The 19115-nt window shown below is 36.1% G+C and overlaps 1 protein-coding gene across 2 annotated transcripts in view; it reads left to right on the top strand.

Moving 5' to 3' along the window:
• Positions 1-19115, top strand: part of ARID2 (AT-rich interaction domain 2) — a 171300-nt gene that overhangs the window by 150647 nt on the left and 1538 nt on the right. For both annotated transcript variants that reach the window (XM_060112666.1, XM_060112667.1), the window contains 5 exons: positions 5423-5561; positions 5655-5740; positions 8549-8672; positions 8762-8853; positions 19043-19115. The exon at positions 19043-19115 is cut by the window's right edge and continues 1538 nt beyond it. In XM_060112666.1, coding sequence (XP_059968649.1) covers positions 5423-5561; positions 5655-5740; positions 8549-8672; positions 8762-8853; positions 19043-19115 — 514 coding nt within the window. The remainder of the gene's footprint in view (positions 1-5422; positions 5562-5654; positions 5741-8548; positions 8673-8761; positions 8854-19042) is intronic.

Below are 19115 nucleotides of genomic sequence, written 5' to 3'. Positions count from 1 at the left end.
ATAATCACAGTATAGATTACACCAATAAAGTAATGGTTTTTAGCTTTTAAAAGTTTTGGTAGAAAGTGATTTAACCTTCAGTGTTTGCTTAGGGGAGTTGGAATCAGGAAACTTGCACCTAGTAGCCTTATGTGAATAACTTGTTTACTTTAACCAAAGAGCTTTTCACTAGGATAAAAGAAAAAAGGAATTTGGCTGAAAGGGATTTCAGTGAAAGCATAAAAGCTAATCCTGAGCTTTAGCTGCAGTTATTTACGTAATGAGCAGGGGACTAGCCATTATAAATTGTACTGATGATGTAATTGAAAATAATATATATCTTTGAAAGATGGCCAATGACTGAGAAAAAAAGCATCAGATATAGTTACTATAATAAATGTATTAGGTATTAAATTTTGTATCACTTTGTCAAGTATTGTAAATATAGTTTCTATCTTTTGGGAAAGTAACAGGATCAAAGAAAAAGTGTTGTTTCTATTGTTTTTAGTTGGAGTAGCATTTATATTGTTACACTTAAGTGTAAGATTCAGTAGAAAGGAAAAGATAGAAGATGCAAAAGAACGGGTAGTTTATGAAGGAACACAATAGAATCCAGTATATAAGTGAAGCAGTTAACTCTGGAAACAGTGACTACTTCTGGGTAATATCCAAGGAAGGAAAGATGATTAATGACAGAAGATTTAATATATAGAAAAAGGAAGTTAGCAAGCTCTAATAGAGTAACTTAAGTTCCTTCAGTAATAACCTTTTTTTTTTTTTTCAGAGATATGAAAGTCCCTATACACTAATACAGGTGAAGATGAGCTCTAAAATAGTAAGATTGAGGTTCAGTGTTTAACAAAAGGTGAAAGTTTGGAGCAGTTTCTGTGGGGAATGTTTTTAGGAGCAGAAATTAATAAAATGAGTTGTGAGCAATAGTAAGAGTCACTTGATAATCGAGACCATTAACTTGGAGGTGGGCTAAATTTTATTGAGCAAAGCTTGACAGTTTTGGAATAGTTGTGGGAAAGATCTCAGAGTAGGTGATTAGTCGGATGGGCAAGGTTAAAAAAAAAGAGGTTACCAGTGCCACCACTACAATGACTACTACTAGTAATAACGATCATGATGATACTTTATTGTTGGCATACTATTTGCCAAATAATTTTACATGTATCATCACATTTAAGCCCCCCAGCCACCCTGGAAGCTAGATTAACAGTAAGTAAAATGTGTTTCAGAAAAAAGTTATTTGCCCATTTCCTCTGCCTGTGGTTGTGTGTCCCCAGAGTTGTGTGGGGGGCGCACCCTTCAGATTGTACATGCCAGAAATTATATATTTATTACAACAGTTTTTCAGCAGATGGCAGTAAAGAATCTTAAGGAAGGTATTCTTTAAATTTGTTCAAAGGCACCATGTAACCATACTGTAGCAGCAGTATATAAAACTGTATCAGTAACAGACCCAGTCTTAGACTCACAGACATAGAAAACAAACTTATGTTTACCAAAGGGGAAAGGGCGTGGGGGAAGGATAAATATATGTATAACTGAATCACTTGCTGTACACCGGAAACTAACACAACATTGTACATCAACTATACTTCAATTAAAAAAACAAAACAGACTCAGTTTTGTTTAAAAAACACATATACACAGAGAAGACTTAAAGCATATATACCAAAATGTTAGCAGTCTGGATAACTGGATCACAGAGAATTTTTATTTTCATTTGGTTGCTCTTTTGAATTTTTCTGATCTCTTTAAATGAACATGTTGTTTGTTTGGGGGGACTTGGGGTAGGTTGTTGATGGAAAGGTAGTAATCAGGAAGATTGTTTAGACACACTTGTAAACAGTAGTGACATCCCACTTCAGGTCTTATTCTTCTCCATCTCAGAAAAATCCATAGTGTTCTGAAAACTCACTGTTTTGCATTGAAATTACATTTAAGCATTTTATTTTATTTTATTTTTATTTTTTATTTTTTTGCATTACGCGGGCCTCTCACTGTTGTGGCCTCTCCCGTTGCGGAGCACAGGCTCCGGATGCGCAGGCTCAGCGGCCATGGCTCACGGGCCCAGCCGCTCTGCGGCATGTGGGATCCTCCGAGACCGGGGCACGAACCCGTGTCCCCTGCATTGGTAGGCGGACTCTCAACCACTGCGCCACCAGGGAAGCCCCATTTAAGCATTTTAAATCCAGATATTCCACTTAGGGTATTTGGAATCCCTAACTTCTCTCCACCCTCATATGATCACTGTAGCCAACTTCATCACTATTTTAGAACTTCACCTTGTACCATAGTCAGTCAGAGACTGGTTTGTATGACTCAAACAGTTAGATGAATAAAGAGAAAATAGACTTAGGATGAAGGGAAACATAGTAGGTAAGAGGGAAATAATAGATTCTGTCTTGGGCAGGTAAAGTGAGCACTTAAAAATTCTTGTCTTAAAACCACACACACACAGAGTTGTGTATGTTTAGTAATTTAAATTGATCTAAAGAAGTACTAACTTTGTCCTTTTTTCTTGTGACTGAGAATTCATCAATTTTGTGTATTGTAAATAAACGATTCATTTAATCTATTGCAAAATAGTTTAAAAATAGATACCATTTTGACTAGTGACAAGTAGTAGTACGTTTGGATTTTGGTTTGTATGTCTGTGTGTGTGTGAACAATTTTACTTTTCAATTAATAAATTAATAATATTTAGGTAAAATCTTAAAAGTACAATCAGAACTGTTTTCTTGTGACAGTTAGTTGCACTCCAGTCATATATTTCATATTAATGAAATTGCATTATGAGTACTGAAAAGTAAAAGAAATTCCAAAACTAAAAATGTACTTACTGATTTTAGTTACACAGTAAACTTTAAAAAAAATTACATCCCCATGAGTTATTTATTTTATAACTAGGATTTTGTACCTTTTGACTTCCTTCACCTATTTCACATTCCGCCCTCCCATCTCCTGCCTCTGACAACCACCAGTCTCTTCTCTTTACCGATGAGCTTAGTAGGAGGGTTTTTCTTGTTTTGTTTTGTTTTTCTTTTTTTCAGCTTCCACATATTAAGTGAGGTCATAGGGTATTTGTCTTTCTCTGTCTGACAAATTTCACTTAGCATGATTCCCTTGAGGTCCATCCAAGTAGTCTCAGATGGCAAGATTTTGTTCTTTTTTTATGGCTAATATTTCTGTGTGTGTGTGTGTGTATACCACATTTTCTTTCCATTCATCTATCGATGGACACTTAGGTTGTTTCTGTATCTTGGCTATTGTGAATAATGCTGCAGTGAACATGGGGATGCACATATCTTTTCAAGTTAGTGTCTTCATTTATTTGGATAAATATCCAGAACAGGAATTGCTGGATCATATGGTAGTTCTATTTTTAATATTTTGAGAAACCTCTATATTGTTTTCCACAGTGGCCACACCAATTTACATTCTCACCAAGAGTGCACAGGGGCAGGGGTTTTGTTTTCTCCATATCCTTTTGTTTTTGATAGTAGTCATCTTAACAGATGTGAGGTGATATCTCTTTGTGGTTTTGATTAGTGATGTTGAGCATTTTTTCATGTACCTGTATGTCTTCTTTGGAAAAATGTCTATTTAGAACCTCAACCCATTTTTTAGTTTTTGGGTTTTTGCTGCTGAGTTGTATGAGTTCTTTATATATTTTGGATATTAACCCCTTATCAAATATATAATTTGTAAATATTTTCTCCCATTCGATACATTGTCTTTTCGTTTTGTGGATTGTTTCCTTTGCTTTGCAGAAGTTTTTTTAGTTTGATGTGGTCCTACTTGTTTATTTTTGCTTATTTACTTTTGCTTATCGTTGTCTTTGTTTTTGGTGTCAAATCTACAAAATCATTGCTGAAGCCTATGTCAGGGAGCTTACCACCTATGTTTTCTTCTAGGTGTTCTATGATTTCAGGCCTTACATTCCAGTCTTTAATCCATTCTGAGTGAATTTTTTTGTATGGTATAAGAGAGCAGTCCAATTTCATTCTTTTGCATGTGGCTATCCAGTGTTACCAACACTGCTTATTGAAGACAATGTCTTTTTTTCTATCGTATATTTATCACAAATTAATTGACTATATATGGGTTTATTTCTGGGCTTTCTGTTCTGTTTCACTGATCTATGTGTCTGTTTTTATGCCAATACCATACTGTTTTGATTACTATAGCTTTGTAATATAGTTTGAGATCACAGCACATGATGCCTCCTGCTTTTCATGTTTCTCAAGGTTGCTTTGGCTTTTTGGGGTCTTTTGTGGTTCCATACAAATTTTAACCTTGCTTGTTCTATTTCTATGAAAAATGCCATTGGAATTTTGATAGGGATTGCATTGACTCTGTAGATTGCTTTGGGTAGTGTGGACACTTTAACACACTAATATTAATTCTTTGAACCCATGATAGTTTTACAGTAAACTTTTGGTAAGTATTTATATAGATGAATATAAATGGTATGAAGTATGTCAGTTACAATGATTTTTGACCATGTCTTTTATAATTCAGTATTTAATTCTTTTGACTAAAATTTATTTTAAAATGCCTATCATTTCCTGAAGGAATATTAATTTGAAATATTATATATGTGCTCCATATCAAAAATTGGCTCAAATATAGACACGTTTATCTGACATCCATAAAAAATTAGATCCTGAGAGAGCTGCCATAAACTTCCAAGATATTGACTGTATAAATATTTGAGTTACTAATTAGTAATTGAAGTCTTTTAACGTATTCTTTGCTGTCTGGATTCCAGTATTCTTTCATTACCATGTATTCTAATTAACAAGGGAGTATAGTATCTGATTTTCTTCAGGTTTCTGTCCTTGGCCGGATACACTCAGGCATTTGTATTATTAATATTAAGCCTCAGGGTCTGTGAGTGAATAGGGTGTGATGTTGGAGAAATGAGAGACATGACTTCTTAAACATGGATGGACATACAAAATGTGAATTCAACTAAAAAGTCAGAATCACCAAAATGTGTAGCATTTAGATTTTTAGATTGAATATGCTGGAGTTTATTATATGTAATATGAAATCTGATAAATGCTTGAGCAGCTTCTAAAAGTACAAGAGTATGGTATTTGTTTATAAGATAATGTTCTGTTTGTTTTAAAATGAAATTTTATTTACTTTCAAGAGATTCTTAACTGACTTTCATTGAAGGTAGGGAATTAAGAATGAAACATTAAGCTTAAAACAAATTACCAGAAGTGTTCAGAACAATTGAGTATTTGACTTTAAATATAAGCAGAAATTTAAAAAATATTCTTTGAAATGAAATGAAATTTGCACTGTTTTGCTTAATATTTCTATATATTGAACTGGAGCTTTTGTGTTAGGAGAGCAGGTTTTCTATTTTAAAGAACCTATCCAAGTGTTAGAAAACTTCTACTGCTTTCATTTTTTGTAGGTGGTTTCAGACCCCCTCACAGGTTTTCTACCATGCAGCAACTGAACATGGAGGGAAGGACGTATATCCAGGGCAGTGTCTTTGGGAAGGTTGTGAGCCTTTTCAGCGACAGAGGTTTTCTTTCATTACCCACTTACAGGTACACTTTCTTAATACTATTTGGTTTGTAACTCACTTGGTTGTGTTAAAGATCTTGATAAATATGTTTTTTTACTTCCTCTTTCTCAAAAAGGACAAACACTGTTCAAAGGATGCCCTGCTTGCAGGATTAAAACAAGACGAACCAGGACAAGCAGGAAGTCAGAAATCTTCTATCAAGTAAGAAATCTGAGTTTACTTCCTGTTGCACATAAAAAAAGACAAATCAGGAAACCAGGCAAAACTTAGTAATAAAAGGCAATTTAGTATATCGGGAGACAGGAAACCTGGGTTGTAGTCCATCTCTACCATTAACCAGCTATGTATGTGACCCTGTTCAAATTGTGTAAATGCCCTAGGAATTACTTCTCATTTTGGCTGGACCACATGGTCTGTAAGTACCTTGTAGCTCTAATATTTTGATTCCACTTTGTAGACAAGTCATTGGAAGTAATGACAGATGATATATGAGAAATGCTTTGTAAACTGGAAATAAATATATGGTTCTTTGTCCTTTGAGAGAGTAGTTGAACATGTACTTGATAATGGCAAAGAGATTTATTCTTACAGCTACTCCTGAGGAGAGGCCAAGGTGGCATGTGAGGGTCCAATATAAAATTGTATATGTCACATTTACTATATGGTTATTCATTTACTATTATTTCATGAACACATACTTGTAGTCAAGTTCTGAGTTAGCTGTAGGTTCCTGTAAGGTCCTTATTAGATTTACATAGTATTTCCTGTTCTGTTTCTGAGGCCTTTAGTTGTAAACTCTGTAACCTAAAAAATACAGTCAGCCCTCCTTATCCTCAGGTTCGGCATCTGAGAATTCAACCAACCAGGGATCAAAAATACTTGGAAAAAAATAATTTCAGGAAGTTCCAAAAAGCAAAATTTGAATTTGCCATGCACTGGCAACTATTTACATAGCATTTACATTGTATTAGGTATATAAATAATCTAGAGATGATTTAAAGCACACAGGAAGATGTGTGTAGGTTATATGCAAATGCAGTCATCGCTCAGTATCTGCCTGGGATTGGTTCCAGGATTTTGGTATCCACAGGGGGTCCTGGACCCAATCCCCCATGGAAACCAAGGGACAACTGTATTTTAAATTCTCATAATGTGAAAATAAGTTAATTTGTCACCATTTATTGAGATACTGCTGTGTACTGGGCATTATGCCAGACATAGGGAATTCTAAGAACAAGATATAGTGTAACTTCACAGAGTTGAAATTCTAGACAGAGAACTAAAAGTGTAGGAACACAGAAGCTGCTTACATACTTTATTCATTCCATTACTGTTTACTTTATTCTCTCCATTACTATTCCACGTGCTAGGCACTAAGGTATAGCATGAGGTATACGTGACCAAGATGTTTTGCCGTTTTCAAGTCTGGAGATGCAATGAGAGGTATAGGTAATTCTTATTATATGGTGTAATAAGTCCTAAAATGAAGATATGTACAAGACACTGTGAGAGCCCACCTGAACCAATCTAGGAGACCAGGGAAGGCTTTCCGGTAGAAAGCACATCCAAACTGAGACCCAAAGAATGAGGAGTAAATAGCTGAGAGTTTCATAAGCCATAATCATGAGTTTGGATTTTACCCTAAAGGCAGTAGAAAGTCATTTTTCTGCCAGGTATCTTTTTCTGTAATTTTCACTGTACAGTTGACCCTTGAACAACACAGATATGAACTGAGAGGATCTCCTAATACTAAATACTACAGTGCTGCACCATCTGTGATTGGTTGAACCCACAAATGTGGAACTGTGGATATAGAGGGCCAACTGTAAAGTTATATGCGGATTTTTCACTGCAGAGAGGGTGGGTACCCCTAACTCCCGTGTTGTTCAAGGATGAACTGTACTTAATTTCTATGTATTATGTAGCCTATAAGAGTATGTTGCAGTATATTTGATTTTGCTCACATTTGGAGGAACTTATATTTGGTATATCAGTTACAATCAATCAAAAATCTTTGTCACTACATAAAATCTAATAATAATTTTTATCTGTGTCCATACATAGATATCCTTACTTGTAGACATCTATAAGTAGATATAGATAAAAAGTGGTTTACAATTTAAAGATTGTTTTTATGTCAACTTACTTAATATTCAGAATTAGTTTACTTATGTAAAAAGGTGCCAGAAATATCCCCACTTTACAGATGCAAAACCTGAAGCACAAAGGGGCAAACTGAACTTGAAAGTCATGCAGCTAGTTACGGTGTCAGAAATAGGATTTCCTCACTGTGAGCGGTGCTCTCGCCACTACTGCCCCACCAGAATACAGCAGATACTGATAGAAATTTTCTGCTTGGCGAAGGAAACCTAGAGTAGTTTGAAATCTGATTTTATATAAAATCTATCTCTGCAGTCCCTCCATTCTGTATCTTTCCTAAAGCACAGTAGAGCTATACTGAGAGAATTGATTGAAATTAGTAAATAATGAAGAAAAATTATGTAACATAGTAATAGTTTGAAGTGTAGTAGTTGGCATAATTTTGTATTATTATCATATTAGGTTATCTTTTCTTGGGTGACCTATACATATACCAGTACATTCGCAGGTAATATTATTTTACTCCTAGGTACAGTTTAGCAAAAATAATTTGCAGATCAAATTGTAGACTAGTCTTTGTTAACATCTTTACATTGCATTCAAAGATGTGAAGTTCACAACTTTGAATACTATGTTGTATTTATATATGGGCTGTACCAGAACATCTGTTGTTTGCTTTAAAGTTGATAGATTGGAAAATAAAAGACTTGAAACTTCTCCTTGATACCAAGAGCCCTTATGCCTAGGCTGACACAAGAGTAAATATTACTGCTGGACCACAGGAGCTTTTACTCACCCTGTATCCAGAGTTTCAGAGTAACCACCTTAGGGGTTGGCAGGTTGGTCATTTGTTATCAGTCTGTCTGCAGCATCATGTTAACAATCTCTTTCTCTCTCTGGTCAATTTAGGCAGCCAGCTGTAGGGGGCACAAGCTCAACTCCTAGAGCACAAAAGGCCATTGTGAATCATCCCAGTGCTGCCCTTATGGCTCTTAGGAGAGGATCAAGAAACCTTGTCTTTCGAGATTTTACAGTGAGTAAGCCTCGAAAGCCTTATCTGTAAAGGTGTGCGCACTGTGTGATTTAGATCTTTATTCTTTTTCTTTTCTTTTCCTTTTTAAGGATGAAAAAGAGGGACCAATAACTAAACACATCCGACTAACAGCTGCCTTAATATTAAAAAATATTGGTAAATATTCAGAATGTGGTCGCAGGTGAGTAATCTGTTTTCTGTAGCCAGAGTGAATCTAGATTATTTTACTTTTACCCATAAGTTAATAAGGTTAGATGTCTGCATTTTATTCACTGCTTTTCTCATCAATTTTTGGATATGTCCGAAAGCTTATGTCAAGCTCAGGCCATCATGGATTCTTTTTTTTTTTTTTTTTTGCGGTACGCGGGCCTCTCACTGTTGTGGCCCCTCCCGCTGTGGAGCACAGGCCCCAGACACGCAGGCCCAGCGGCCATGGCTCACGGGCCCAGCCACTCCACGGCATGTGGGATCTTCCCGGACCGGGGCACGAACCCGTGTCCCCTGCATCAGCTGGCGGACTCTCAACCACTGCGCCACCAGGGAAGCCCCCATTATGGATTCTTAAAAGCCAAAAAAATAGAAGTTGAAACAACCAAAAGGTTCTCTTTTAGCTTGTTTCATTAGGTTAAATTTCTTGCTGGTCATAGAATTTAAGTTTATTTTATTTATTTATATTCATTTATTTTGGCTGCATTGGTTCTTCATTGCTGCGTGTGGGCATTCTCTAGTTGCGGCGAGCAGGGGCTACTCTTTGTAGCGTTGCACAGGCTTTAGGCGCACGGGCTTCAGTAGTTGTGACATGCAGGCTCAGTAGTTGTGGCTCGCTGGCTCTAGAGAGCAGGTTCAGTAGTTGTGGAGCACGGACTTAGTTGCTCCGTGGCATGTGGGATCTTCCTGGACCAGGACTCGAACCCGTGTCCCCTGCATTGGCAGGCGGATTCTTAACCACTGTGCCACCGGGGAAGCCCTGGTCATAGAATTTAGAGCAAAAAGTAGATCTACAAGAGAAAAGTTAGGAGTTTACTGGGAGGAAAAATGAATTGCTCACTTGAATCATGTGGAATTAGAATGGAATTCAGTTTGATAATTACCGTTTTAATGAAACCATCAAAGCCATACGTGTGCTAAGATTCACTATAATACTCTGAAGTTTTAAAAGTTACATTTTAGTGGACTTAAGAGAAAACTTAGGATTTTGTAGATCTATAGCAACTGGAAACAATAACTCTAACCCTAGAGAGAGCAAATGTGGATTTGCCTCCCTTGTCTCTCTTGAAGCTTGAAACTAATATTCTAGTATTATTCGTCCTCCATCTTCAGCTGACCCAACTCAGGCTCCTTCACTGGAAAGTTGTCCTCTGATGCATCTTGACTTCCAGCTAGTGATTTTCTCTCCTAGTCTCTCTCCTCTCACATACTATTAATCAAATCTACCTTGGTTCTCCTCCCCCCATTTTACCTTGTGTTAGGTCTTTAATGATATTTCTTGCAGTAACCTTCCAACTGGACTTTCCAAACATAAAAACAGTGCCATCAATTACAAAAAAAAGAACTATTAATTTAAGTATATCAAACTTTAAAACTTCTGTAAATTAATGATGAATAAAACTTAAAACTAAAGTTTTTAAAAAGTATTTTTAATGACAAAAGTTACTATATTTAGTGTATCAAGTATTCCTACAGAGGAATAAGAAAAATTCTTAACACTCAAATGAAAAATAAGCATAGTTTTTCAGGAAAAAAAAAAAAAGAAATATGAAGGTTTTGTCACTAGCATCTCCCAGCTTCATTCATGAGTTCTTCCTTACTTTCTCACTGTATTTCCCTCCCCACCCCCCCTTTTGCTACATTTCAATTTTAGCCAAACTAAAACCACATGCAGATTCCAACCATGCAAGACATCTTTCATGTCGCACTTTTGTACATTTGTTCCAGTGCTATACTGTCCTCCCTGTGTTGTGGCCCATTTAGTATCTGCAAGCCCTCCCTGATTCAGCTCAGACGTTGGCTTCTGTGTGCTGCTTTTCCTATGCTGTGTTCCCCTTCCTCATTGAGTTTGTTCTTCTCTATTTTTATAACATGTCTGTCTTCTAACATTTCATCTTACTGTTTTGTAAGTAGTTTTTTATGTGGCTTTTTTCGACTACTGACCTAACTACAGATTTTCTCTGATTAATCTTTGTAGCCCAATTGCCCAATACATCAGAGATAATCCCTACTTCCTATTCATCCTTCAAGACTCAACCCAGGTCACCTCTTCCTTTCCTGACATCTCCCTCACTACCTACGCTTGACCTAAGGTGCCCCCCCCACATTGCTTTGTTACCACCTTACATGATGAGATCTGTGAAAGCAGGGGTTGAATATTTATTTTTGTTTTTGTGTCCTCAGTGCCTAGCATAGTGTTGGGAATATAATAGTGATTCAACAAATATTTGATTGATAGACAGATAGAAGGGAAGAAGGTCTCAAAAATTCATTTTTTCCTAGAGTTCTGATCTGGAATTTGTGTAGACAGTTGGAATTCTAAAAGTAATTTTATAACTTTTCCCTCACATTCAGATTGTACATTCTTAGGCTTACAGCAAAGCCACTTTGCATACATCTAATATAATTATTGAACCAAAGTTTTCATCTTACAGTTTGTGTTTTGTTGTTGATTTTGTTATTTTATTTAACTCTAAACCTTCTAGATGCCTTTGGCATCTTCAGGTGCTATGCTCTTAGAAAAGCAGAAACGAAAGAATTAAAACAATCCATTAAATTCTTCCCATTCACCCTCCCAGTCTGGGTTGAAATCCCCATGTAGAACCTCTATTGAATATCTCCAGTAATGAGGAGTTTCACTAGAGCAGGAGTACTGACAGAATCTGGCAAAACATATGTGAAGAAAAAAGTATAGGAAATCAGATACTGCAAAAGATAATTCTTTGTTGATATATTTCCTCATCTCTGGTGGAGTAAGTTAACGGGTGTGATTTTTTTTTTTTTTTAACTAAAGCAAATTCTATTTGCAATAAGAAAATTACAGGTCAACAGGAAGATATATGGAAATTTACTTTCATTCTTACAGTACAGTATACTGAAGAGTATGAAATGTCAGCATTTTTTAAAATTTTAAGTTCAGAGTCTGATTGAATAATGTAAACTTTTAAAATGCAGTTTATCTCCTTTATGATTAAACTTGAGCTTTGGAGAATTGCAATATATTTCTCCTCTTTTTGATGTATACCTTTTGTCTGTGTAACACATGGGTCTTATTTAAAAATCAAATGATACTTTCACTAATAATGGACAATCTGAAAAAGAAACGAACAATTCTATTTACAAGAAATCAAAAGAATAAAATACTTAATCACATTAACCAAGGAGGTGGAAGACTTGTACATTGAGAACTATAAAAACATTGCTGAGGGCTTCCCTGGTGGCGCAGTGGTTGAGAGTCTGCCTGCCGATGAGGGGACATGGGTTCGTGTCCTGGTCTGGGAAGATCCCACATGCCGCAGAGCGGCTGGGCCCCTGAGCCACGGCCGCTGAGCCTGCATGTCCAGAGCCTGTGCTCCGCGACGGGAGAGGCCACAACAGTGAGAGGCCCGCGTACCACAAAAAAAAAAAAAAAAAATTGCTGAAAGGAATTAAGGAAGATGTAAATAAATGGAAAGACATCCTTTGTTCATGGATTGGAAGACTTAATATAGTTTAGATGTCAATACTACCCAAAGCAATCTACAGATTCAATGCAACCCCTATCAAAATTTCAGTGACATTTTTGCAGAAATAGAAAAATTAGTTCTAAAATTCATATGGAATCTCAAGGATCCTTGAATAGCAAAGCTATCTGGAAAAGGGGGAACAAAGTTAGAGGACTCACACTTTCTGATTTCAAATTTCACTGCAAAGCTATAGTAATCAAAACAGTGTACTGTCTTTAGTGACATAAAGACAGACATATTAACCAAGGAAACAGAATGGAGAGCCCAGACATATGTGGTCCTTGCATATGTGGTCACATGATTTTCAATAAGGATGCCAATTCTCTGTTCAATGAGGAAAAGATAGACTTTTCAACAAATGGAGTTGGGAAAACTGGAAATTCACATGCAAAAGAATGAAGTTGAACCCTTACCTAACACCATATGCAAAAATTAACCCAAAATGCATCAAAGACCTAAAAGTAAGAGCTAAAACTATAAAACTCTTAGAAAAAGCTTCATGACATTGGATTTGACAGTGATTTCTTGGATATGACACCAATGGCACAGGCAACAAAAGAAAACATAAACAAATTGAGTTTCATCAAAATTAGAAACTTGTGCATCAGAGGACTCTATCAACAGAATAAAAAGACAGTCAACAGAATGGGAGAAAAGAATTACAAATCAAATATCTGATCAAAGGGTTAATATTCAGACTATATAAAGAACTCCTAAAACTCAACAACAAAAAGCAAACAAACCAAATCAAAAATGGGCAGAGGACTTGAATAGAAATATCTCCAAAGAAGATAAATAAATGGCCAATAAGCATATGAAAAGATGTTCAACATTACTAATCATTAGGAAAATGCAAATCAAAACCACAGTGAGGTACTACTTCATACCCATTAGAATGGCTATTATTAAAAACAAACAAACAAAAAATCGAAAACAAGTGTTGGCAAGGATGTGGAAAAATTGGAACCCTTGTGTGTTGCTGATGGAAATATAAACTGGCACGGCCACTGTGGAAAAGAGTGTGGCCATTCCTCAAAAAATGAAACATTTCATTTAGCAGTTCCACTTTTGGGTATATTCACAAAGGAATTTAAAGCAGGGAGTTGAACAGATATTTAGGCACCATTTTCATGGCAGCATTATTCACAGTAGCCAAAAGGTAGAAGCATCCCACGGGTCCATCAACAGAAGAATGGATAACTAAAATGTGTGTCTATATGCAATGGAATATTACTCAGCCTTAAAAAAGAATGAAATTCTGATACATTCTACAACATGGATAAACCTTGAAGACATTGTGTTAAGTGAAATAAGCCAGCACAAAATGACAAATATTGTATGATTCCACTTAAATGAGGTATCTAGAAAGTAGAACAGTGGAACAGCCCCCAGCAGGGGGTTGGGGGAGTGAGGCAGTGGGGGGTTCTTGTTGGTTGTGGGAAGATGAAAGAGTGCTGGCGATGGATGGTGGTGATGGTTGCACAACAGTGTCAATGTACTTAATGCCCCTGAACTGCACACTTAAAGATGGTTAAAGTAGTAAATGTTGTATTATGTATATTTTACCACAATTTAAAACTAAAAACAAGAACAAAGGAGGGATTTGGGGAAAATGCAGAGTGGCTACTAATGAGTATTTGGTTTCTTTTGGGGATGATGAAAATATTCTAAAATTGATTGTGGTGATGGTTGCACAATTCTGTTAATATACTAAATACCACTGAATTATACACTTTAAATGGGTGAATTGTGTGGTATATGAATTATATCTCAATAAAGCTGTTATAAAATTTTTTTTAATTAAATGGTAAAGCTTGTAACAAACTGTATAGTCCCCTACTTCACCCTTCCTACCCACATCCAAGGGAGAGCTTTCAACAAGTTGAGCTAATTTTTCTGGTATTTGCCTCCATGTTTCTAAATAACATGTTTATGTTACTATTTCTTAATTTACCTATTTTACACTTTACCTGTTGACTCTCTTTCTATTGAACACTGTTGAAACCTCTCTTCCTTACGCTTTTCATTTCCTCATAATATTGTTACATCTTAAATCAGATATATTGTTTGATGCTGAGCCACGTGCTACTGTTTTACATTTCTTTTTTTCTCTTTGTTTTTGCAGGGTTAATGATTGTCTTGCTTCTTCATTAGCTTTTAATGGGCCTAATGCTGATTTTCCCATATATTTCAATCAGTATCTTTCAACCCTATGTATAAGCTATCTAAAAAACACAGTTGTTAAACCTCTATCAGTTCTACATTTTTTCCCCTTGGAAACTGGCCTTGGTAGTCTAGACAGCTTGCTTTGTAGGCCTGGTACACAGCTGTCCTTGGGAATTCCTTCTGTGTTGAAACCTTTTTCTTGAATCCTACTTACTTCTTTTACTTGAGTTCCTCCCTCATTGTAGTAAGGTATGTCCTCCAATAATTTCAAGACCCTAACTGTCTGAAATGTTTTTAGTTAACCCTTAGTCTTGATAGTTTGGTTAGATTTAGAATTCTAGATTGAAAAATCACTTTCCTTTAAAAATCTGAGGACATTGCTCTAATGTCTTCTAGCATGCAGCTTTGCTGTTGAGAAGTCCAGTGACATTCTGATTCCCATTCCTTTGTATGAGATCTGTTCCCCCCCCACCCAACCCTCCAGAAGTTCTTAAGGTCTTTTTTTTTTTTTTCCAATTTCTGTTCTGAAATTTCATGAATGCTGTGTCTTGGTGTGGGTGTTTTTTGTTGTTGCTGTCATTGAAGTGGGCATTTCATTTCAGTGGATCCTTTCAGTCAAGAGATTCATGTCCTTAAGTAATGGGAAACTTTCTCAAATCTTTCTTTTTATAATTCCCTACTATCCATTGTCTGTTCCCATTTCTAGAACTTCTGTTTTTTTTTGGATGCTAGACCCTTGTAGAGTGATCCTCTAACTTTCTTTTCTTTCTTAGCTTTCAGTTTTGTCTGTTTAATCTGTTTTCTAGAAATTTCCTTGACTTTATCATCAAATCTACTGCATTTTTACTTCATCTGCCATGCTTTAAATTCTTTTTTTTTTTTTTTTTTTTTGCTGTACGCGGGCCTCTCACTGCTGTGGCCTCTCCCGTTGCGGAGCACAGGCTCCGGACACACAGGCTCCGCGGCCATGGCTCGCGGGCCCAGCCGCTCCGCGGCATGTGGGATCTTCCCGGACCGGGGCATGAACCTGTGTCCCCTGCATCGGCAGGCGGACTCTCAACCACTGCGCCACCAGGGAAGCCCCCATGCTTTAAATTCTAAGAGCTCTTTTTAAGTTGTCAGTTGTTGCTATTTTTATAACATCCTATTCATAGGTTGAATACAGTGCTTGCTAATCTCTCTCAGGATATTAATGCCAGTATTTTTGAAGTTTCTTCTGCTCCCAGTATGGTTGCTGTGTACTCGAAATTCCTTGAAATGTCTGAGGATTTGGTGCTTCATGTTATATTTTAAGAATGAAATACCTGCTAGCTAGTTGGAAATTCTGGAGGCATGACCCCCATGTGTCACTAGTGATTGCCATTTTAGGGTGACCCCTGATGAACCAGTTTGTTTCCTAGAAGCCCCTCAATCGTCAGTCTTCGTAGAGATTGTTTCTCCAGGGAAGAATCTTTGATTTCCTTGCCTTTAGAAGTGGGCAACTTGAAGGAGAGTCCGTGAGGGCCTGCATTGTGGAAACAGAATTGGGGGTGGGGTGGGCAGGAGGATCTCACTGTGGTCAAGTATGTTCACTTTCCTTCACACTATCTATGTCGCTGTAAGTCCTAACCCTTTCTGGTTTAGTTTCTCCAGAAAATAAATTTCTTTTATTCATTTTGAGAAGGAAAGGAGATAAACTTGCATCAAGCTGTGCTATTTTCCTAAAAGCTGATTTGTGTCTTAAATTGTTTTCACTAATGCTACTTACAAATTATTTCTTATCTATTAAGTGCATTAAAGTGACACAATGTTTATCCTTTGTTAAACATATCAAAAAGATAAAGGAACTTTTGAAATTTGAAATTGAAAGAATATCATTTTATACAACAAGAAAGCCATATTTCATTTTTTATCTAGTGAGTGCTTATTTAATTCTTTAAAACCTCCCAAAATAAAAGATATTAACATATCAAAAATGAAATTGTTACTTTAAAATCATCCTAGTGATTTAAATGTAGTCTTTCTAGTTTTATCCATGTGACATAAAAATAAAAGAAAGAATACTTTTTAACATGTGACTGTTCATCAGTTTGGAAAATATGATTTTATTTGTTAAGCTTTTGAAAGTAAAGGCTTTTTGCTTTGTCAAAATGTTCATTGATTATATAGAGGGGAAATAATTTGATTCCACTTAGTAGGTTATTTTTAAATCGAGTTTTTTGTGGCTATTTTTTCTTTTCCAGAAAAACAATTCTAGACATTTTATAGTTCATTTAAAAATTTGTTAAATAAACTTTTGAAGTAAATCATGCCTAAAGAAAAGTAAAAAACAACAGAAGTGTGAAGCTCAATGAACTGTCACAAAGTGAACCACCACATAACCAACCATCCAAGTTACAAAATTGATCAACACCAGTTCCACGGAGTCCCTCCAAGTGACCCTGGTCTTTACCCCGTCCTTGTCTGTGGGACTGCTGTCCTGATCTGTAACACCATAGATGAACTTCACTTGATTTTGAACTTTATATAAGTAAAATCATATAGTATATTTTTTTCTTGTGCTAGCTTTTTTTTTCTCAGCATTGTTTGTGAAATTCATTCACGTTGCATGCAGTAGTACTGTGTATATATAGCAGTATAGAATTCTGTTGTATGAATATACTCAAATTTATTTTTTCCATTCTATTTTTGATGGACATATGGGTTGTTTCCAGTTTGGGACTATTAAGGATAATGCTGCTATGAACATTCTATGAATATTTTTTGGCCATATATGTACATATTTCTGTTGAGCTTTTATGAAGGATTGGTGATTCATTGGTGCTTTATTTTAGTACATAACGCCAAACAATTCCAAAGTGCTTTTATCAATTTACACTCCCTCCAACAGTGTTATGAGAGAGTCTCAGTTGCTCCACATACTTGCCAACATTTGCTATTGTAATTTTAATATTTAATTTTAGCCATTCTTTTGGGTGTGTGGAGTATGTACATATGGAAATTACAAAAGCAAATACCCTAACAGCCAAAAAATGTATGAAAAGATGCCCAACTTATTAGACATCAATCTCAATTTTTTTAAACAGTTTTACATCTTTGTTTTGTTTCACTTTGTTTTGCTATGGTAAAGATGACTACAGTCCCCACATGTTAAATTTTGGCTTTGAATTTCTTTGCTCCTATAAGTTGTTTCCTTACATTGTTTTTCATTCAAAATTTAGAAGTTTTCATCGCCTTCCTTTTCTGCTAGTTCCTTTTACTCAGGGTTATTTAAATGAAGGCACTGAATCTCATGGGTTCTTTAGTAATCTCATGCTTGTTGATTTTTTTTCTAACATTTAATGTGAAAAATTTCACACATAAGGCAAACTTGAAATAATTTTGCAGTGAACACTCATATACCAGTCACCTAGCTTTTACCATTGACATTTTACTGTATGTACTTTCTTTATCACGTATCTACCCATCCTTCCATTTCTGGCTGATTTACCACTTTTCTCCTCAACCCTTGGCATCATTGTCTGTAGACAATACTTATTTTTATAATTTCTCTTCTTTATATACACAGTCACAGCAATATTGTAGTTTGAGGGGTGGAAAATTTCTTTCACAGTTTATAAATTTTTTTAAAACAGCTTCTTTATGGAGTAATGTGGTATTCAGGTGATAGTTAAGCCAAATGTTGGCCTGGCTTATTTTGTTTCTTAATAAAAAGAAAGAAACTCATCATACCTACAATATAATTTTTATTTTCAAGTCATCTCTTAAAAGCAGCCACTTTGTTCCTCTCCAGCTGTTTTCTGACGTGATCTGAATTTTTATTTTATTTTGCCAAGGACACTTAACATGAGAGCTACTCCCTTAACAAATTGTTAAGTGTACATTACATTACCGTTGACTGTGGGCACAGCGTTGCTTAGCAGATCTCTGAGCTTTTTCATCTTGCTTAACTGAAACTTCATGCCTGACGATTAGTAGTTCCTCACTGCTGCCTCCCCCGCACAGGGAGGCAAACACCATTCCACTCTTTGATCCTGTTTATGAATTTGACTGTTATAGAGACCTGATCTGAATTTTCTAGAAGCATGAATGAGGAAGAATACAGAATTATGATGGGTGGTCTCCCTTATTCAGAAAAGTACCGTGGAGAAAAGGCAAACCATCAGACTCATTGCCTAATTCTGCCACTACTATTTAACTAGCTAGAAAGTCATTTCAGTTCAGGGTGCCTCAAGTTGGCCTCAGTTTACTCATCTGTAAATTGAACGGGTTAAACGAGTTGCTTCACAGGTCCCTCAAGTTGGCCTCAGTTTACTCATCTGTAAATTGAACGGGTTAAACGAGTTGCTTCCCAGGTCCCTCCTCCTCTTCTGCAATGCTGTATTAACATTTACTGAGTATGGAACTTTGTATTGTTTTTTCCTTAAACTTTAGTTTCTAAATTTGCAAAATCCATAAGGAGTCATCATTGTGACCTTGGATACTGACGAACTTCTATATGTTTTTTTCCAGATTGTTAAAGAGACATGAAAACAACTTATCAGTGCTAGCCATTAGTAACATGGAAGCTTCCTCCACCCTTGCC

The sequence above is a fragment of the Mesoplodon densirostris genome, chromosome 11 (assembly GCF_025265405.1).
Source record: "Mesoplodon densirostris isolate mMesDen1 chromosome 11, mMesDen1 primary haplotype, whole genome shotgun sequence".
NCBI classification, from domain to species: domain Eukaryota; kingdom Metazoa; phylum Chordata; class Mammalia; order Artiodactyla; family Ziphiidae; genus Mesoplodon; species Mesoplodon densirostris.
Note: the sequence above shows the minus strand (reverse complement) of the source record. Positions and strands in the feature narration are given on the sequence as shown.